The sequence below is a fragment of the Melopsittacus undulatus genome, unplaced genomic scaffold, assembly GCF_012275295.1.
Source record: "Melopsittacus undulatus isolate bMelUnd1 unplaced genomic scaffold, bMelUnd1.mat.Z mat_scaffold_81_arrow_ctg1, whole genome shotgun sequence".
NCBI lineage: Eukaryota > Metazoa > Chordata > Aves > Psittaciformes > Psittaculidae > Melopsittacus > Melopsittacus undulatus.
This window is the reverse complement of record NW_022994622.1, coordinates 57,241-73,815: the sequence shown is the minus strand read 5'-3', so window position 1 is coordinate 73,815 and position 16,575 is coordinate 57,241. Positions and strand designations below refer to the sequence as shown.

Sequence of the window (16,575 nt, the reverse complement as noted above, 5' to 3'; positions counted from 1 at the left end):
GGCCCAAGTCAGTGTGTGAGCAATGTGAACAGAGGCTTAAAATTAGGCTTTGTTACTTTTCTGCTTTACCTCTTACACATGATGCTTCAGACCCACTTGCCATTTGGAAGCCAACTGCCTGTATATAATCATCCCAGAATCCTATAATGGTTAGGGTTGGAAAGGACCTTAAGATCATCTAGTTCCAACCCCCTTGCCATGGCCAAGGATGCCTCAACACTAGACCATGTCACCCAAGGCTCTGTCCACAACCTGGCCCTGAACACTGCCAGGGATGGAGCATTTACCACTTCTTTGGGCAACCTCTTCCAGTGCCTCACCACCCTCACAGTAAAGAGCTTCTTCCTTATATCTAACCTGAACTTCCCCTAAGTTTAAGTTTAAACCCGTTACCCCTTGTCCTATCGCTACAGTCCCTGATGAAGAGTCCCTCTCCAGCATCCCTGTAGGCCCCCTTTAGATATTAGAAGGCTACTATGAGGTCTCCACGCAGCCTTCTCTTTTCCAGGCTGAACAGCCCCAACTTCCTCAGCCTGTCTTCATATGGGAGGTGCTCCAGCCCCCTAATCATCCTCGTGGCCCTCCTCTGGACTTGCTCCAACAGCTCCATGTCCTTCTTGTGTTGAGGATGCCAGAACTGCACACAGTACTCCAAGTGGGGTCTCACGAGAGCAGAGGGGCAAGATCACCTAAATATATAGCTAATTTTCTAGAAAACATCAGTAAGCGTCCCAGCTCATTATTACTACACACCCTTCCCATTAACTATAAGAGGACAGGAAAGACCTAAGTGGTGTGTTATAGGACTTGCTTTACTGATTTAAAGTTGTCCACCACACAGGAAACCAAACACCCTCCACAGCCTTTGCAGTTCGGTAATATGCAAGGGGGAAAACAAAGGTCCTAAATACTCTAAGTTATTTAAAAGACATTTTATCCAATTATGAGTTTCTGATGCTACAGTGAACCATCCTGCTGGATTCCTCCCATTATGCAAACTATAAGAAGGTAAGTAAGCAAACATTTCTGTGAAAATGCTACTTCCCTAATACTAAGCTCCTTGTTGACTATGAATTTAGATCTGCATTTATCAAATACATCTTCTAGAGGAGAAAAATACTTAAAATGAATACCCTAAGCAGTTTCTCATTTAATTGTATCAATTCTTCAGTTTTAAACTTAAAAAGAAGAAAATCACCACAAAATGATGGTTCAAAGAACAGAGTTTTTGCTTGGCTACTGCATGGGCATTGCAGATAAGCTGCATCTTGAGAGTTCATTTCTTAATGTTGCAACAGTGTCTACTGTCCACTGTTTTCTGGATATGTTGTGGTGGTTTCAGTGCCAACAGTTTGCACATTGTCTGCAAGGTTGTGCGCATGCTCAAGGAACAAGTCTTTCAGTACGCTCAGCTCCTTGGTCAGGAGTTTAATTTTTGCCTCTAAACGTTCATTTTCATGTTTTAGCTGGTTGACTTTTTGCAGCGTGTCTTGTGCTTTCTGCTTGCTTTTTAACCGGCTCTTTTTCACTGCCATGTTGTTTCGCTCTCTTCGCTGACGATACTCATTACTGTTTCTATCCACAAAGGAATTTTTCTTTCCCTGTTTACTCGGAGGCACAGCTTTGCCTCCACCACCAGGACTAACAGGCACCAGCTGGGGAACCTGCTGCAAATCACTGGTGTGTGCTTGAGTGTGAATCACACTTACTCCGTTTGCATCTGCAGTGGTGTTCTGTTGGGATGTCTTGCTCATTTGGACAGGCTCTTCTTGGACACAACAGAATTTATTAAGACACTGAAAAAGATTGTTTCTAGAAGGTGTTTCCAACAGGTCTTCGCAGGGATTAAGGGCAAGGTGAACCTAGTAGGAACAAAAAAATAATTAAAGGTGTTAGCTTCAGCTAGAATCTTATACATCACTGGCTTTTAGCATAAGGTACTGATGGTACATCTGGCAATAACACATCACAACTGTGCTGGAAGTGGACAAGCTGCCAACTACATTTCAGAAGCCTCTTGAATGTATTTGGATTGGAAGGGACTGTTACTGAGTCATCTAGTCAAGCTGTTTGCATTGTTCACTGGCTTTACTCTTATTCCAAAGCCATCCCTGACGGATGGGTGTCTAGCCTAGCCTTGAATATCTCCAGTTTCACAACCTCTGTCTTGGCAACAGGTTCCACTGTCTAACTTTTCCTCCAGTTATATAATTTTCAGACTGGACTTTTCCTTCTGCAGCTTAAACCTATTAACAGCCTGACTCCTGAGTAACAGGACAGCCTGCCAAGTTTCCTGATTGCGAAGACAAACAGGAAACCAGCTCTGAGGATCATCATCGCAGTATGAGGTGGCAGACTCAACCTTAGCAGGCATCCCCACGGAGGCAACATTGACCCAGGTGGTATGAGGCTCTGCCTCCCCCACATCGCATGAGGCTCCGGTTTTTATACTGACAAAAAATGCACACTTATTTTGACGCTGGGGGCCAGCCTACATTGGAAGAAGTGGCCAGCAATATCTAGAAAGGTCTCCAAGGGTCAAGACTTTTCTTGGGAGTTCTAAAAGCAGAACTTTCCAAGTAGGGACCAAAGCTGGACTTTCCGGGAGCAGCCAAAGCAGGACTCTCCGGGGAGGAGCCAAAGCGGACAAACAGTACTTTTCTATCATTTTGTGTTTAGCCACGGACCATTATCTATTGTCCCTGACACACCACGGGATTTACATTCTACGTCTATGCGCTAAACTGAGTAACATAGATTGGTACCTTTTCTCTCTGTAACTAAATAAAACATGCTTTGTCATTCTTTGTTTTAGCTCTGTGATCTGGATACTCCCTAATCTGCCAGGGTTTAGCTTTTTTAATATTTGGGAAAATAAACCCACATAAAACAAACAAAAACCCCAAACAAACAAACAAAAACAACAACCAAACCCCAGCTGATTTGTTAGCGTAGGAATAGACACATAACCACCGGAATGGTTATATGAGGTGCTTTATTGCAGCGCTGGGAAACCAGGGGCACGCGCCCAAATCTGGCTTCAACTTCTTCACATTGCGTTCGCAATTTATACATTAAAAGTTTCGCAGTTAATGCATATTCAACATAGGTTGCTACATTAACTAATACATATGCATCAGGGATTCCCTCATTAGTCCATTACAACATCAGCCTCTTCTGATTCTCTGATTCTTTTGATTCTCCTTCTCATCCCTCCAGGAGTGGGGGGCGGGTAGTAAGCCAATGGCTGTGTGGTTCTGAGTTACCAGCTGGACTTTAACTCCAACACCAGTATGAGTAACTAGACAGCTGGACAACTGTAATATTTTGATAACTAAAAATACAGGAAATAGTACTAGAAGATGCAGAACTAGAAAGAAACTGGAAATAGTTTGTTGTGAGACTTATCAGCTGCATAGCACATAAGAACAAAGGCAATGGATTTTTCCTGTAAATGAACTCCAGCAGTTCTACAATAAAATGGATGTTTGCTATTAGAACAGAATGACTTCTTTCTTTAGTGTTTTCTAGAACAAAAACACTAGAAACTTTCCAAGGCTACAGGGAGTCAGTGGTAGAATTAGAAGTACAATCCTGAAATAGTAGTCACCACTAAGCAATATTTTCTCTCCTTTCTCTTCACCTATTCAAAAAGGCTACCTCTGACAAATCACTTATTAACAGACAAATTTCTGTCATTGAAATTATTAAACTGGATTGAAGAAAATCTCAGAAATGTTATGTTTGTCAAGTGTAAGCTTTTTCAAACAACTGGACAGAGGTATTCATAATGCTGCAGCTTTATGAATTTAATTTTTTCTTAAATATAGCCAGATTCATGATAAACAAAACTCAGCAATCCTTCTTTCTGAAGCTCTTAGAACCTCAGCTCTGCAAAATTTAAATTTCTAACAAAACTTTGGTCTTAGTGCAGGTCAGTCCTGAATGTGAAAAGCAATTCTTGCAACACCAAAATGAAGGGGTTATTAACAGAAGGGAGGTTTGCAATAAGAAGATTACGGAAAACCTCTATTACAGACTATGCAATTCTGGTATATTCCTGCGTGAAGCACTGGAACAGATTGCTCAGGGGGTTGTGGAGTCTCCTACATTGGAGATATTCAAGGCCCACCTGGACAAGTTCCTGTGTGATGTACTCTAGGTCTCCCTGCTCTTGCAGGGGGGTTGGACTTTCAAGGTCCCTTCCAACCCTTGGGATTCTGTGATTCTGTGAATGTCATCTGCTTGGTGATCATAAGGAATACAATCATATTCAGTGAGCTTTTCCCATCCAGTTTTGAACACATCCAGATTGAAAGAACAGGGGTAGAAGATACTAAAGGAGTAGCTTCAGAGAGGACGCCTGTAAAACCGGAGCGGAGCAGGGGGAGATCAGCGTCCAGAAGCCTCACCACAGAGTGACAACAGCCACTGAGAAGGGAGCCTCAAGTCCTCAACAGGACTTCCCCAAGAGCTGGCAACTCAGCTCCCGCGAGGAGGTGACTCACCAGGGGAGGAGCCAGGAGGAGTGGCACAAACTGTGAGTGGTTAAAAACCTACCCAGGGAGCACGGCAATCAGGAGCGCGGTGACCAGGTGTGCGGCGAACAGAGCGGGTCGAGGCAGTTGTGTGGCAGTTCGTGCGGGCAGGCGAGCGGGATGGTGAGCACTCGCCATACAAGCAGGTCAGAGACTGGGAGCTCTGCCTTGGCTGCCCCAGTCGTGGCCAGCGTAGGCACCCAGACAGAGCCAGTAAGAGAACTCGGAGTGTGGAGAGTGCCTGCACTGGTCTTGTGAGGGAAAGGTGCAGAATGGGCAGGGCTGCGCTCGCTGCTCCCTGATGGAGGTCCTCCTCCAGCAGGTGGCTGAGCTACGGGATGCTGTCAGTAAGCTGCAAGATGTCAGGGAAGCTGAGAGGAAGCAAGACTGCTTGCTCCAGGCTCAAACAGCACAGGGGCCTCAAGCTTCCCCTCTAACTCATGGAAGAAAGAAGGAGGCTGTTGACCAGGGAAGCTGGGAATTAGTAACAAAAAAAAAAAAACAAAAGGAGGAAGAGAGCAATTAACAGAAAGTTAACAGAAAGTTTGTGGGTCAGGGTTAAGGGGAAATCGGTGATGGGACACATTACTGTGGGGATATGTTACAGACACCTGATCAAGACGAACCTGTGGATGAAGCACTCTACAAACAAATAGGAAAAGACTCGCTTGTTGGCCCTTGTTCTCATGGGGGACTTCAACCACCGTGACATCTGTTGGACGGACAGTACACACTGGCACAAGCAATCCAGGAGGTTTCTTGATTGTGTGGAAGACAACTTCCTTCTGCAAGCAACAGAGGAGCCAACGAGGAGAGGTGCCATGCTTGACCTCGTGATCACCAAAAGGGAAGGGCTCGTTGGAAATGTGACTCTCCAGGGAAGTCTTGGATGCAGTGATCACGAGATGGTCGAATTCGAGGTCCTCAGGACTTCAAGAGAGCAGATTTTGGCATCTTCAGGAACCTGGTTAGCAAGGTTCCATGGGATATAGCCCTAGACGGCACGGGGGCCCAAGACTCTTGGTTAATATTCAAGGATTACCTGCTACAAGCTCAGGAGTGTTGCATCCCAACTAGAAGGAAGTGCAACAGGAGGGCCAGGATGGATAAGGAGCTGCTGAGAAAAAATCACAGGAAAAAAGAGGCTTATAAAAGGCGGAAGCAAGTACAGATGGCCTGGGATGAATACAGGGATGTTGTCCAGGAAGTCAGGAACCAAGTTAAAAAAGCTAAGGCCCAATTGGAGCTAAACTGGGCAAGGGATGTTAAAAATAAGAGGAAGGGATTTTATAGGTATGTAGCGGCTAAAAAACAGACTAGGGACAATGTAGGCCCCCTCCAGAAACTTTCAGGAGAACTGGCTACACAGGACTAGGAGAAGGCTGACGTTCTGAATGGCTTCTTTGCCTCAGTCTTCACTGGCAAAGGCTCTGACCGCAGCACCCGAGTCTTGGAAGGCGGACGCAGGGACTGGGAAAACCTAGATCTTGGGCCCACTGTACGAAAGGATCTGGTTTGAGACCATCTTAAGAACCTGAATGCACACAAGTCCATGGGACCTGATGAAATCCATCCGTGGGTCCTGAAGTATCTGGTGAACGAAGTTGCAATGACACTGGCCATCATATTTGAAAAATCATGGCAGTCAGGCGAAGTTCCCAATGACTGCAAAAAGGGAAATATAACTCCCATTTTCAAGAAAGGGAAAACAGATGACCTGGGGAATTACAGACCAGTCAGTCTCACCTCTGTGCCTGGCAAAATCTTGGAGCAGATTCTCCTGGATGGCATGCTAGGGCACATGAAAAGCAACAAGGTGCTTGGTGACAGCCAGCAGGGCTTCACTAAGGGGAAATCCTGCCTGACCAATTTGGTGGCCTTCTATGACGGGGCTAAGGAACTGATGGAGAGGCATAGAGCTGTTGACGTCATCTATCTGGACTTGTGCAAAGCATTCGACACTGTCCCACATGGCATCCTTGTCTCTAAATTGGAGTGTCATCAATTTGATAGGTGGACCACTCAGTGAATAAAGAACTGGCTGGATGGTCGCACTCAGAGGGTTGTGGTCAATGGCTCAATGTCCGGCTGGAGACCAGTAACGAGTGGTGTCCCTCAGGGATCGGTGTTGGGACCAGTCTTGTTCAACTTCTTTGTCAGTGACATGGACAGTGGGATTGAGCGCGCCCTCAGCAAGTTTGCCAATGCCTCCAAGCTGTGTGGTTCTGTTGATACACTAGAGGGAAGGAATGACATTCAGAGGGACTTTGACACGCTTGTGAGGTGGGCTGATGCCAACCTCATGAAGTTTAACCATGCCAAGTGCAAGGTCCTACACCTGGGTCGGAGCAATCCCAGGCACAGCTACAGGTTGGGCAAAAAGGAAATTCATGGCAGACCTGCGGAGAAGGACTTGGGGGTGTTAGTCAATGAGAAAATGAACATGAGCCAGCAGTGTGCACTCACAGCCCAGAAAGCCAACTGTATTCTGGGCTGCATCAAAAGAAGCGTGACCAGCAGGTCGAAGGAAGTGATCCTGCCCCTCTGCTCTGCTCTCGTGAGACCTCACTTGGAGTACTGTGTGCAGTTCTGGTGTCCTCAACATAAAAAGGACATGGTACTGTTAGAACAAGTACAGAGGAAAGCCACGAGGATGATCAGGGGACTGGAGCACCTCCTGTATGAAGACAGGCTGAGAAAGTTGGGGCTGTTCAGCCTGGAGAAGAGAAGGCTGCGTGGAGACCTCATAGCAGCCTTCCAGTATCTGAAGGGGGTCTACAGGGTTGCTGGGGAGGGACTCTTCATTAGGGACTGTAGTGATAGGACAAGGGGTAATGGGTTGAAACTTAAACAGCACAGGTTTAGACTGGATATAAGGAAGAAATTCTTTACTGTTAGGGTGGTGAGGTACTGGAATGGGTTGCCCAGGGAGGCTGTGAATGCTCCATCCCTGGCCGTGTTCAGGGCCAGGTTGGACGAACCCTTGGGTGACATGGTTTAGTGTAAGGTGTCCCTGCCCATGGCAGTGGGGTTGGAACTAGATGATCTTAAGGTCCTTTCCAACCCTAACTATTCTATGATTCTATGATTCTATTTTGTTGTAATTCAGTGCATTTGCCCTCAAATACATTAACATGTTATATATCACAGCCTGGAATGGTGTGTTTTTACCTGAGGGGCCTATTTATTTCCATTGATAAAATATATATAAAAACATATTAATTTTCTTGTCTGGTAAATCACTGGAAATGACAGACTTCTCATCTAGAAGAATTCAAAGTCATGGATAGAGACCAGAGGAAAAAAACTATGCAGTAGCATCATATACGAGAAGTAAACTTCTAAGAGAAATGTGCAAGTCTGAAATGTAAAAAAAAAAAAAAATCCAGTGAAGGGTTATCCATAAGGGAAATAGAAGCAAATAACTGAATGCTCTGAGGAAAAAAAAAAAAAATCAAGTGTAGGTTGTAGTCCATGGTATTTGTATAGTTTTTATTTTAGGATGGAAAATAATTGCCCATGAAGACAGAGCTAACACACAAAGAATCAGATACAACAGAAGGGATTCAAACAGCAACAAAATAGTTCTCACACTAAGTGGAAGGCTGCAGAGAACTATTAAATGTTATTTTAAGTGTTAAGGAAACATATTGAGTGGGTAATCAACAGGGGCATTTACCCTAACAGTCTACTCTACACCTTCTGCCTCCAACAGTTTCTATTTCCTCAATAGCATTTTTGCCTCTAACGATATTTTGCTGTAATTACTTGAAGATGCTGAATACCTGTGTATTTTTTTTTTCAAGGGATAAGGTCTTTAAAGAATCGTGAGACTGGATTATGCATATGAAAATAAGATACAATATTATCGATAGTCATACAAGTAGACCTTTGCTCTAGGAATATATCCAGAATGGATCAAAACCAACTCCATCCCAGCAGCAACCAGTCTGTTTGTGACACCTGACTCCAGATTTCCTGCACAGCTCAGTAACTTATAAATAAGCAGGTAAAGGGCATGTTTCAATGCAGTTGCACATGCTTGTGACTACTTTTTAGAATATGACAGAAGCAATCCATTTTTACTGTAATATTGGGGGGGTGGGGAATCCTGCAAACACTAAAGCACCCTGTGTGATGGTTTTCCTGTAACAGGATACAATGCCAACTAAGCATGGGAGCACCCTACGTGCACAGAATTATGTGCAAGCTTTAATATTTAAAATAATCAGACTCCACGAGAAAAAGTTGGTCTACATTTTATAGATACCTGCCCAGTTCCAACTAACATTTATGCAAAGCAAGCAGCAATAACTGCACTGTATCACAGATAACCCAAGAGTGGCAACAGCTGATTCTTGAAACTAATTTTCCCCTTGGTTATTTGGAGGCTGGATCCCTATTACCAACTATCAGTTCTTCAACAGAACAATGAAAGGGAAGGATAGCAACAGGTGCTATGGGGCATCCTTCAAGGAATACTGCAAGATTTAAAAGCAGCAGGTATGAGACACAGAGGGGGGCTTTTATAAAGGGTGGGGTAAAGGACAGAGTAATTGGGAGGTGCCATGAGGGCAGGAAGGCAGATGGGTCTTGGAGTTCATTTCTCACTTTGTCACACAAACACAGCTGCTCTGCTCCTCTCCCCTACTGCAGATAGGCTGGTTTCCTGTGAATGGATGATAGCTCCAGCACAGCCTCAGAAAACCACTGAGTTTTCTCATCTTGTTCACATAAAGGTGATCATCACCTTAAGCTCTGCAACAGCCCTAGGCTGATTCCACCCAGCACATGGTAGTGTTTCCAGTGAGTGACCAGTTAGAACTGCTTTGTTCTCTCCTTGGGCCACCAACTGGCCACCCACTACAGCATAATAGCTGGTAACTCAAAGGTGTCTTATCAGGCAGAGAGATGTTTCTTACTATCTGACAGTGCTCCTCAGAGACCACAGAGACTCCCAAGCAAATCAAGGCTTTTATCATCTTTGCTTTCAAAAAAAAAAAAAAAAAATTGCTTTGGCAAAAAACAAGATGTGTTTTAATTTCTTAAAGAAAAAGGTGAAACTTTATGTTAGAAATAATTATATTGAATGTTTGCAAATAAATAGTAGGCCTTTGATTTTGCTGTTCTGTACTTTAGTTAATCGTTTTGTACCTTAGTTGTAACTTTGCTGTTCTGTACCTTAGTTGTAATTTAGGCATGTGTGGATTTAAGAAAGTATTGTAAGACCTTATCCAAGCAGAACATGCAGGCTGACCAGAGGCAGCCAAGTGAAAACAAGAGAATGCTGGCATCCACATAATGGTCGGGGCCTGTCCAAAGAACAAACAGGTGAAAAGGACAAAGCGAGGAAGACTTCTTACTTCATCTGAGGAAGACTCCTTACTTCATCAGGACAACCACCAGAGGGGGACTACGCAAGCGCAGAAGAGGCTGATGTTGTAATAGACTGATGAGGCAATCCCTGATGCATATGTATTAGTTAAGGTAGCAATTTAGGTTTAATATACATTAATTGCGAAACTTTTGATGTAAAAATTGCGAATGCGATGTGATGAGGTCGAAGCCAGATTTGGGCGAGTGCCCCTGGTTTCCCAGCGCTGCAATAAAGCACCTCATATAACCATTCTGGTGGTTATGTGTGCATTCTTACGCTAACAAGTTTGCCTTTGTTTTTGTTTTTATTTGGCAGAAAAAAGGGGAAAAAACCCCAACACAAAGTGCTTCTCTGCTCCTTTTCTGAGATGTGACTGTGTTGATTGTGATTTTTAGTTAGAATGACTACTGCAGTTACTTGGCTGTCTTGTCTAATGTAAAATCGGTCCCAATCTGCACAGCAATAGGTAGCATCCCTTGTCTCTGACTTCATCAGGAATACCCCAGTAGGATCCGACTCTAAATCCAGATGACTCTGTACAAAGAACAACAGCATAAAGCTCCAGCCATATGTTTGTGGAATACTGGGAGTACCCACTCCAAAGTGGTTTTTTGCCCACTCTCACAGGCAAGTTAGTAAGAGTTGATGGTAATTCTCACATACTGAGGGCTACACAACTTTAAGACTGGGTAGTTCAAATCTATAATCTGTTGCCATAACTGACATTGCTTTCCCATATTTTCCTTAGAATCTGTCTTTTCTATATACCTTAAAAGAAAAATACACTCCAACATCCTTAAAAAAAGTGCTCGGAACATCTGAGCTATATATTTTAATTGCAGGCTGGCAGCATTGATGACAAAACCACAAACAATCCCAGATGCCAGGAGGCAAGGAGGTATCGATGTGACTGTCTTTTGAGTTGTAATGAAAGCAACTGTTTCTAAAGATGATCTAATGCTTTATATTCAAGATTCTCAAATTATGAAGTTTTATACTCTGCTCTTCAGAGCATTATAACCACTGTTATTGAGGGGAGTACCGAGTTGTCAGAGCTAAAACTGACACCAGGCATTCTCGACTAGATCTATTTTGAAAGTTGCGTCTGGAACTGTAAAAGTTTGTTGGGAACCACAACGACTTGTCAAGACATTCAGAACTCCATTAAGAACTGCTACAGAGGCCAATCGTTACAGCACAACATTCTGTCGCGGTCCAGGGCTGCTCCGGGACCCTCACGGTCTTACGCAGTGACGGCACCAGCGGGGTTACACACGCCGCTCAGCTGACCTTTCCCGAGACCGGGCACACTCAGTAACGGCCACGACAAACCCTAACAACGACCTGGCACCGCTATCAAAGACACCCGAAAACGCCTCGGCCCGGCCCGGCCCGGCCCGGCCCAGCCCCACTCCCCTCACCCACGGGCCGGTGGCGGCTGTGCCACCGCCCTTCCGGCAGCACTACTCCTCCTCCCCCACCTATATGGGGATGCTTAGTGCTGCTAAGCCGTGACTTCACCGGTGGAGAGGAAGAGGCAAGACCGGCTACCAGTTGCATCATGCGCTCCCCTACGTGGCATCCACCGCGACACAGCGGAGGAAGGAAGGGGAATGAGGGCCGGCCCATCCTGCTCCAGATCACCTGCCTACCGCCCCTTGCGCGGTCGCACTTACCTGTGTCGGCACGAGCGGACGGTAACTAGCAGTAGGCTGACCCAGAACCTCTTTCGTTTACGTGTAGCACGTAAGCGAGGGGCGATTGCAACACCTCCCACTCCGCCCGCCGAGATTGGCAGCTGGCGCGGCCAATCCGGCCACCGGTACTCTGTAAGGGCGAAGGTTTCTGTTCCCCTCTCGCTACAGAATGATGGTGTGTGTTCCGTAGGGCAGTACTAATTCTACCCGCCCCATTAGGGGCATGGAGGGCTAAGGGGTTCTGGGGCTGCCCCATGGAGTTGTGCTGTTGCAGGGTAGAAAGAAACCCACTGCAGAGCTACGCGCGTCCCCCCAGAGTGGCGCTGCCGGTGTTACCTTCCCCTCGCCGACGGGAGATTGGGCAGGAAGAGGAGTCAAGTGGCCTTCCGGTCCGCCTGGGGTTTGGCGGCCTGTGGGGAACTGGGCGGTCACCCCCTACTCCTAGGCCGAGGAAGCTGGTGGCGTCTCTCTACAGACCCCATGGCTCTCATCTGCCTGAGGGGCAGAAACTAACCCTGTGTTTTTCCGATCCCTTCCCCTTGCGGGCAGCGTTGGAAGTTCATCCCACGGCCACCTATGAAGGAGAAGGAGGTCTGACCGCCTCCAGGCCAGGGGCCAGCTGCGTGGTTGCGTGGCAGCAGCTGCACAGGATTGGCCAATGATGCCCCATGGGCACCACACTAGACTGTGTTATGTTTCTGTACTGATTGGCACCTGTTAATTTAGTCTGGGCTAGTAAGTAGCACCTTTCTGTGTATTACCATCTCAATCTGTCTGCTGTGCGGTTTGTCTCTCTAGGAGGATAAGAGGTATGGTGGAAGTAATACCAAAGGCACCAAGTAAGAATTGTAGCTGTTCTCTTGACAACAGATATTACAGCAAATTAAAAAAGCATTATGAATCTGTTAGAAAAGGATGAAAATTTATGTTAAAAATAATCTTATAGAGTGATAGAAGTGAATATATTTGAAAGTTTGTAAATCAATAGAAGGTCTTTATATATTAAAAATGTTGTAACTGCTGTTCTCTATATGGTGAAGGGAGTATAGGAAAGAATATACTGTGGGGCTCCTTGAGGAACTTAGATAAGAACGGCTGTGGGGAAGTGAAAATTGTAAAGATAAGGTAAAAGACAGGATGCAGGACTGCGGTGTAAGCATGTTGAGGCTAAAGCTTAGACAGAAATAAATGCATGGTTAGTAATAGGAAATTTGGATGTCCAAAAGGACATACCATAAGCAGTCAAGTGAAGATAAGAGAATGCTGACATCCACATAATAGTTGAGGCCTGAAAGGTGAAAAGGACACAGCGAGGAAGACTTCTTACTTCATCTGAGGAAGACTCCTTACGTCATCAGGACGATCACCAGAGGGGGCTGCGCAAGCGCAGAATCAGAAGAGGCTGATGTTGTAATGGACTAATGAGGGAATCCCTGATGCATATGTATTAGTTAATGTAGCAACCTATGTTGAATATGCATTAACTGCGAAACTTTTAATGTATAAATTGCGAACGCAATGTGAAGAAGTTGAAGCCAGATTTGGGCGCGTGCCCCTGGTTTCCCAGCGCTGCAATAAAGCACCTCATATAACCATTCCGGTGGTTATGTGTCTATTCCTACGCTAACAAATCAGCTGGGGTTTGGTTGTTGTTTTTGTTTGTTTGTTTGTTTGTTTGGGGTTTTTGTTTGTTTTATGTGGGTTTATTTTCCCAAATATTAAAAAAGCTAAACCCTGGCAGATTAGGGAGTATCCAGATCACAGAGCTAAAACAAAGAATGACAAAGCATGTTTTATTTAGTTACAGAGAGAAAAGGTACCAATCTATGTTACTCAGTTTAGCGCATAGACGTAGAATGTAAATCCCGTGGTGTGTCAGGGACAATAGATAATGGTCCGTGGCTAAACACAAAATGATAGAAAAGTACTGTTTGTCCGCTTTGGCTCCTCCCCGGAAAGTCCAGCTTTGGTCCCTACTTGGAAAGTTCTGCTTTTAGAACTCCCAAGAAAAGTCTTGACCCTTGGAGACCTTTCTAGATATTGCTGGCCACTTCTTCCAATGTAGGCTGGCCCCCAGCGTCAAAATAAGTGTGCATTTTTTGTCAGTATAAAAACCGGAGCCTCATGCGATGTGGGGGAGGCAGAGCCTCATACCACCTGGGTCAATGTTGCCTCCGTGGGGATGCCTGCTAAGGTTGAGTCTGCCACCTCATACTGCGATGATGATCCTCAGAGCTGGTTTCCTGTTTGTCTTCGCAATCAGGAAACTTGGCAGGCTGTCCTGTTACTCAGGAGTCAGGCTGTTAATAGGTTTAAGCTGCAGAAGGAAAAGTCCAGTCTGAAAATTATATAACTGGAGGAAAAGTTAGACAGTGGAACCTGTTGCCAAGACAGAGGTTGTGAAACTGGAGATATTCAAGGCTAGGCTAGACACCCATCCGTCAGGGATGGCTTTGGAATAAGAGTAAAGCCAGTGAACAATGCAAACAGCTTGACTAGATGACTCAGTAACAGTCCCTTCCAATCCAAATACATTCAAGAGGCTTCTGAAATGTAGTTGGCAGCTTGTCCACTTCCAGCACAGTTGTGATGTGTTATTGCCAGATGTACCATCAGTACCTTATGCTAAAAGCCAGTGATGTATAAGATTCTAGCTGAAGCTAACACCTTTAATTATTTTTTTGTTCCTACTAGGTTCACCTTGCCCTTAATCCCTGCGAAGACCTGTTGGAAACACCTTCTAGAAACAATCTTTTTCAGTGTCTTAATAAATTCTGTTGTGTCCAAGAAGAGCCTGTCCAAATGAGCAAGACATCCCAACAGAACACCACTGCAGATGCAAACGGAGTAAGTGTGATTCACACTCAAGCACACACCAGTGATTTGCAGCAGGTTCCCCAGCTGGTGCCTGTTAGTCCTGGTGGTGGAGGCAAAGCTGTGCCTCCGAGTAAACAGGGAAAGAAAAATTCCTTTGTGGATAGAAACAGTAATGAGTATCGTCAGCGAAGAGAGCGAAACAACATGGCAGTGAAAAAGAGCCGGTTAAAAAGCAAGCAGAAAGCACAAGACACGCTGCAAAAAGTCAACCAGCTAAAACATGAAAATGAACGTTTAGAGGCAAAAATTAAACTCCTGACCAAGGAGCTGAGCGTACTGAAAGACTTGTTCCTTGAGCATGCGCACAACCTTGCAGACAATGTGCAAACTGTTGGCACTGAAACCACCACAACATATCCAGAAAACAGTGGACAGTAGACACTGTTGCAACATTAAGAAATGAACTCTCAAGATGCAGCTTATCTGCAATGCCCATGCAGTAGCCAAGCAAAAACTCTGTTCTTTGAACCATCATTTTGTGGTGATTTTCTTCTTTTTAAGTTTAAAACTGAAGAATTGATACAATTAAATGAGAAACTGCTTAGGGTATTCATTTTAAGTATTTTTCTCCTCTAGAAGATGTATTTGATAAATGCAGATCTAAATTCATAGTCAACAAGGAGCTTAGTATTAGGGAAGTAGCATTTTCACAGAAATGTTTGCTTACTTACCTTCTTATAGTTTGCATAATGGGAGGAATCCAGCAGGATGGTTCACTGTAGCATCAGAAACTCATAATTGGATAAAATGTCTTTTAAATAACTTAGAGTATTTAGGACCTTTGTTTTCCCCCTTGCATATTACCGAACTGCAAAGGCTGTGGAGGGTGTTTGGTTTCCTGTGTGGTGGACAACTTTAAATCAGTAAAGCAAGTCCTATAACACACCACTTAGGTCTTTCCTGTCCTCTTATAGTTAATGGGAAGGGTGTGTAGTAATAATGAGCTGGGACGCTTACTGATGTTTTCTAGAAAATTAGCTATATATTTAGGTGATCTTGCCCCTCTGCTCTCGTGAGACCCCACTTGGAGTACTGTGTGCAGTTCTGGCATCCTCAACACAAGAAGGACATGGAGCTGTTGGAGCAAGTCCAGAGGAGGGCCACGAGGATGATTAGGGGGCTGGAGCACCTCCCATATGAAGACAGGCTGAGGAAGTTGGGGCTGTTCAGCCTGGAAAAGAGAAGGCTGCGTGGAGACCTCATAGTAGCCTTCTAATATCTAAAGGGGGCCTACAGGGATGCTGGAGAGGGACTCTTCATCAGGGACTGTAGCGATAGGACAAGGGGTAACGGGTTTTAAACTTAAACTTAGGGGAAGTTCAGGTTAGATATAAGGAAGAAGCTCTTTACTGTGAGGGTGGTGAGGCACTGGAAGAGGTTGCCCAAAGAAGTGGTAAATGCTCCATCCCTGGCAGTGTTCAGGGCCAGGTTGTGGACAGAGCCTTGGGTGACATGGTCTAGTGTTGAGGCATCCTTGGCCATGGCAAGGGGGTTGGAACTAGATGATCTTAAGGTCCTTTCCAACCCTAACCATTATAGGATTCTGGGATGATTATATACAGGCAGTTGGCTTCCAAATGGCAAGTGGGTCTGAAGCATCATGTGTAAGAGGTAAAGCAGAAAAGTAACAAAGCCTAATTTTAAGCCTCTGTTCACATTGCTCACACACTGACTTGGGCCTTATGAGAACATGATTTTGGTTTTCATAAAATTTTAACATTTTAACATGCTACCAAAAACCTGTGCTCTTCAAAATTGCATTCTTGCTGGGGTACAGGTATTGGGGAGAATGAAATACATGGCTTGGTTGCATCTATTCAGCCAGAATGTATGGATCACTGCTTGTTGACATTTATCTCCACTTTTGCAGCTGCTCAGATTTACAACCAGGATCTTATATTTACAGTGGTTTTAAAAATAAATGGCCCTAGTTTGAAGAACTGATTCAGTGGAATCGCTATAGCCATCATACAGTCGTGTGAAGGAGTATCTTTGGTCTTGATTTATTTTGATAAAAGTTTTTCTATTATAACTTGTAATATTTCTATTATAATTTATAATGCTAGTGCTAAGTCTTTGCCATGAT

The 16,575-nt window shown here is 44.7% G+C and overlaps 2 protein-coding genes across 4 annotated transcripts; one reads left to right on the top strand and one right to left on the bottom strand.

Moving 5' to 3' along the window:
- Positions 1-587: 587 nt before the first annotated feature.
- Positions 588-12,062, bottom strand: LOC117438941 (CCAAT/enhancer-binding protein gamma-like). Of its 2 annotated transcripts, none has more exons than XM_034074297.1 (2): positions 11,949-12,062; positions 588-1,862 (listed from the first exon to the last, which is right to left on the bottom strand). In XM_034074297.1, the coding sequence occupies exon 2, from the start codon at positions 1,752-1,754 to the stop codon at positions 1,302-1,304; it is 453 nt and encodes a 150-aa protein (XP_033930188.1). In that variant the 5' UTR covers positions 1,755-1,862; positions 11,949-12,062; the 3' UTR covers positions 588-1,301. The 2 variants fall into 2 exon arrangements, with proteins under 2 accessions (XP_033930188.1, XP_033930187.1); XM_034074296.1 differs by having other exon boundaries at positions 11,592-11,972.
- Positions 11,471-15,581, top strand: LOC117438940 (CCAAT/enhancer-binding protein gamma-like). Of its 2 annotated transcripts, none has more exons than XM_034074294.1 (2): positions 11,471-11,612; positions 14,307-15,581. In XM_034074294.1, exons 1-2 carry the CDS (start codon positions 11,529-11,531, stop codon positions 14,865-14,867), a joined length of 645 nt encoding a protein of 214 aa, XP_033930185.1. In that variant the 5' UTR covers positions 11,471-11,528; the 3' UTR covers positions 14,868-15,581. The 2 variants fall into 2 exon arrangements, with proteins under 2 accessions (XP_033930185.1, XP_033930186.1); XM_034074295.1 differs by having other exon boundaries at positions 11,558-12,347.
- Positions 15,582-16,575: the final 994 nt, after the last annotated feature.

What these genes read in the sequence shown, in the direction of transcription:
- LOC117438941 (XM_034074297.1), bottom strand. Translation starts at nt 1,754, where the DNA reads ATGAGCAAGACATCCCAACAGAACACCACTGCAGATGCAAACGGAGTA.
- LOC117438940 (XM_034074294.1), top strand. Translation starts at nt 11,529, where the DNA reads ATGAGGGCCGGCCCATCCTGCTCCAGATCACCTGCCTACCGCCCCTTG. An exon ending in TGTGTCGGCACGAGCGGACG is followed by an intron (nt 11,613 to 14,306) that starts GTAACTAGCAGT and finishes TGTTCCTACTAG; the next exon opens with GTTCACCTTGCCCTTAATCC.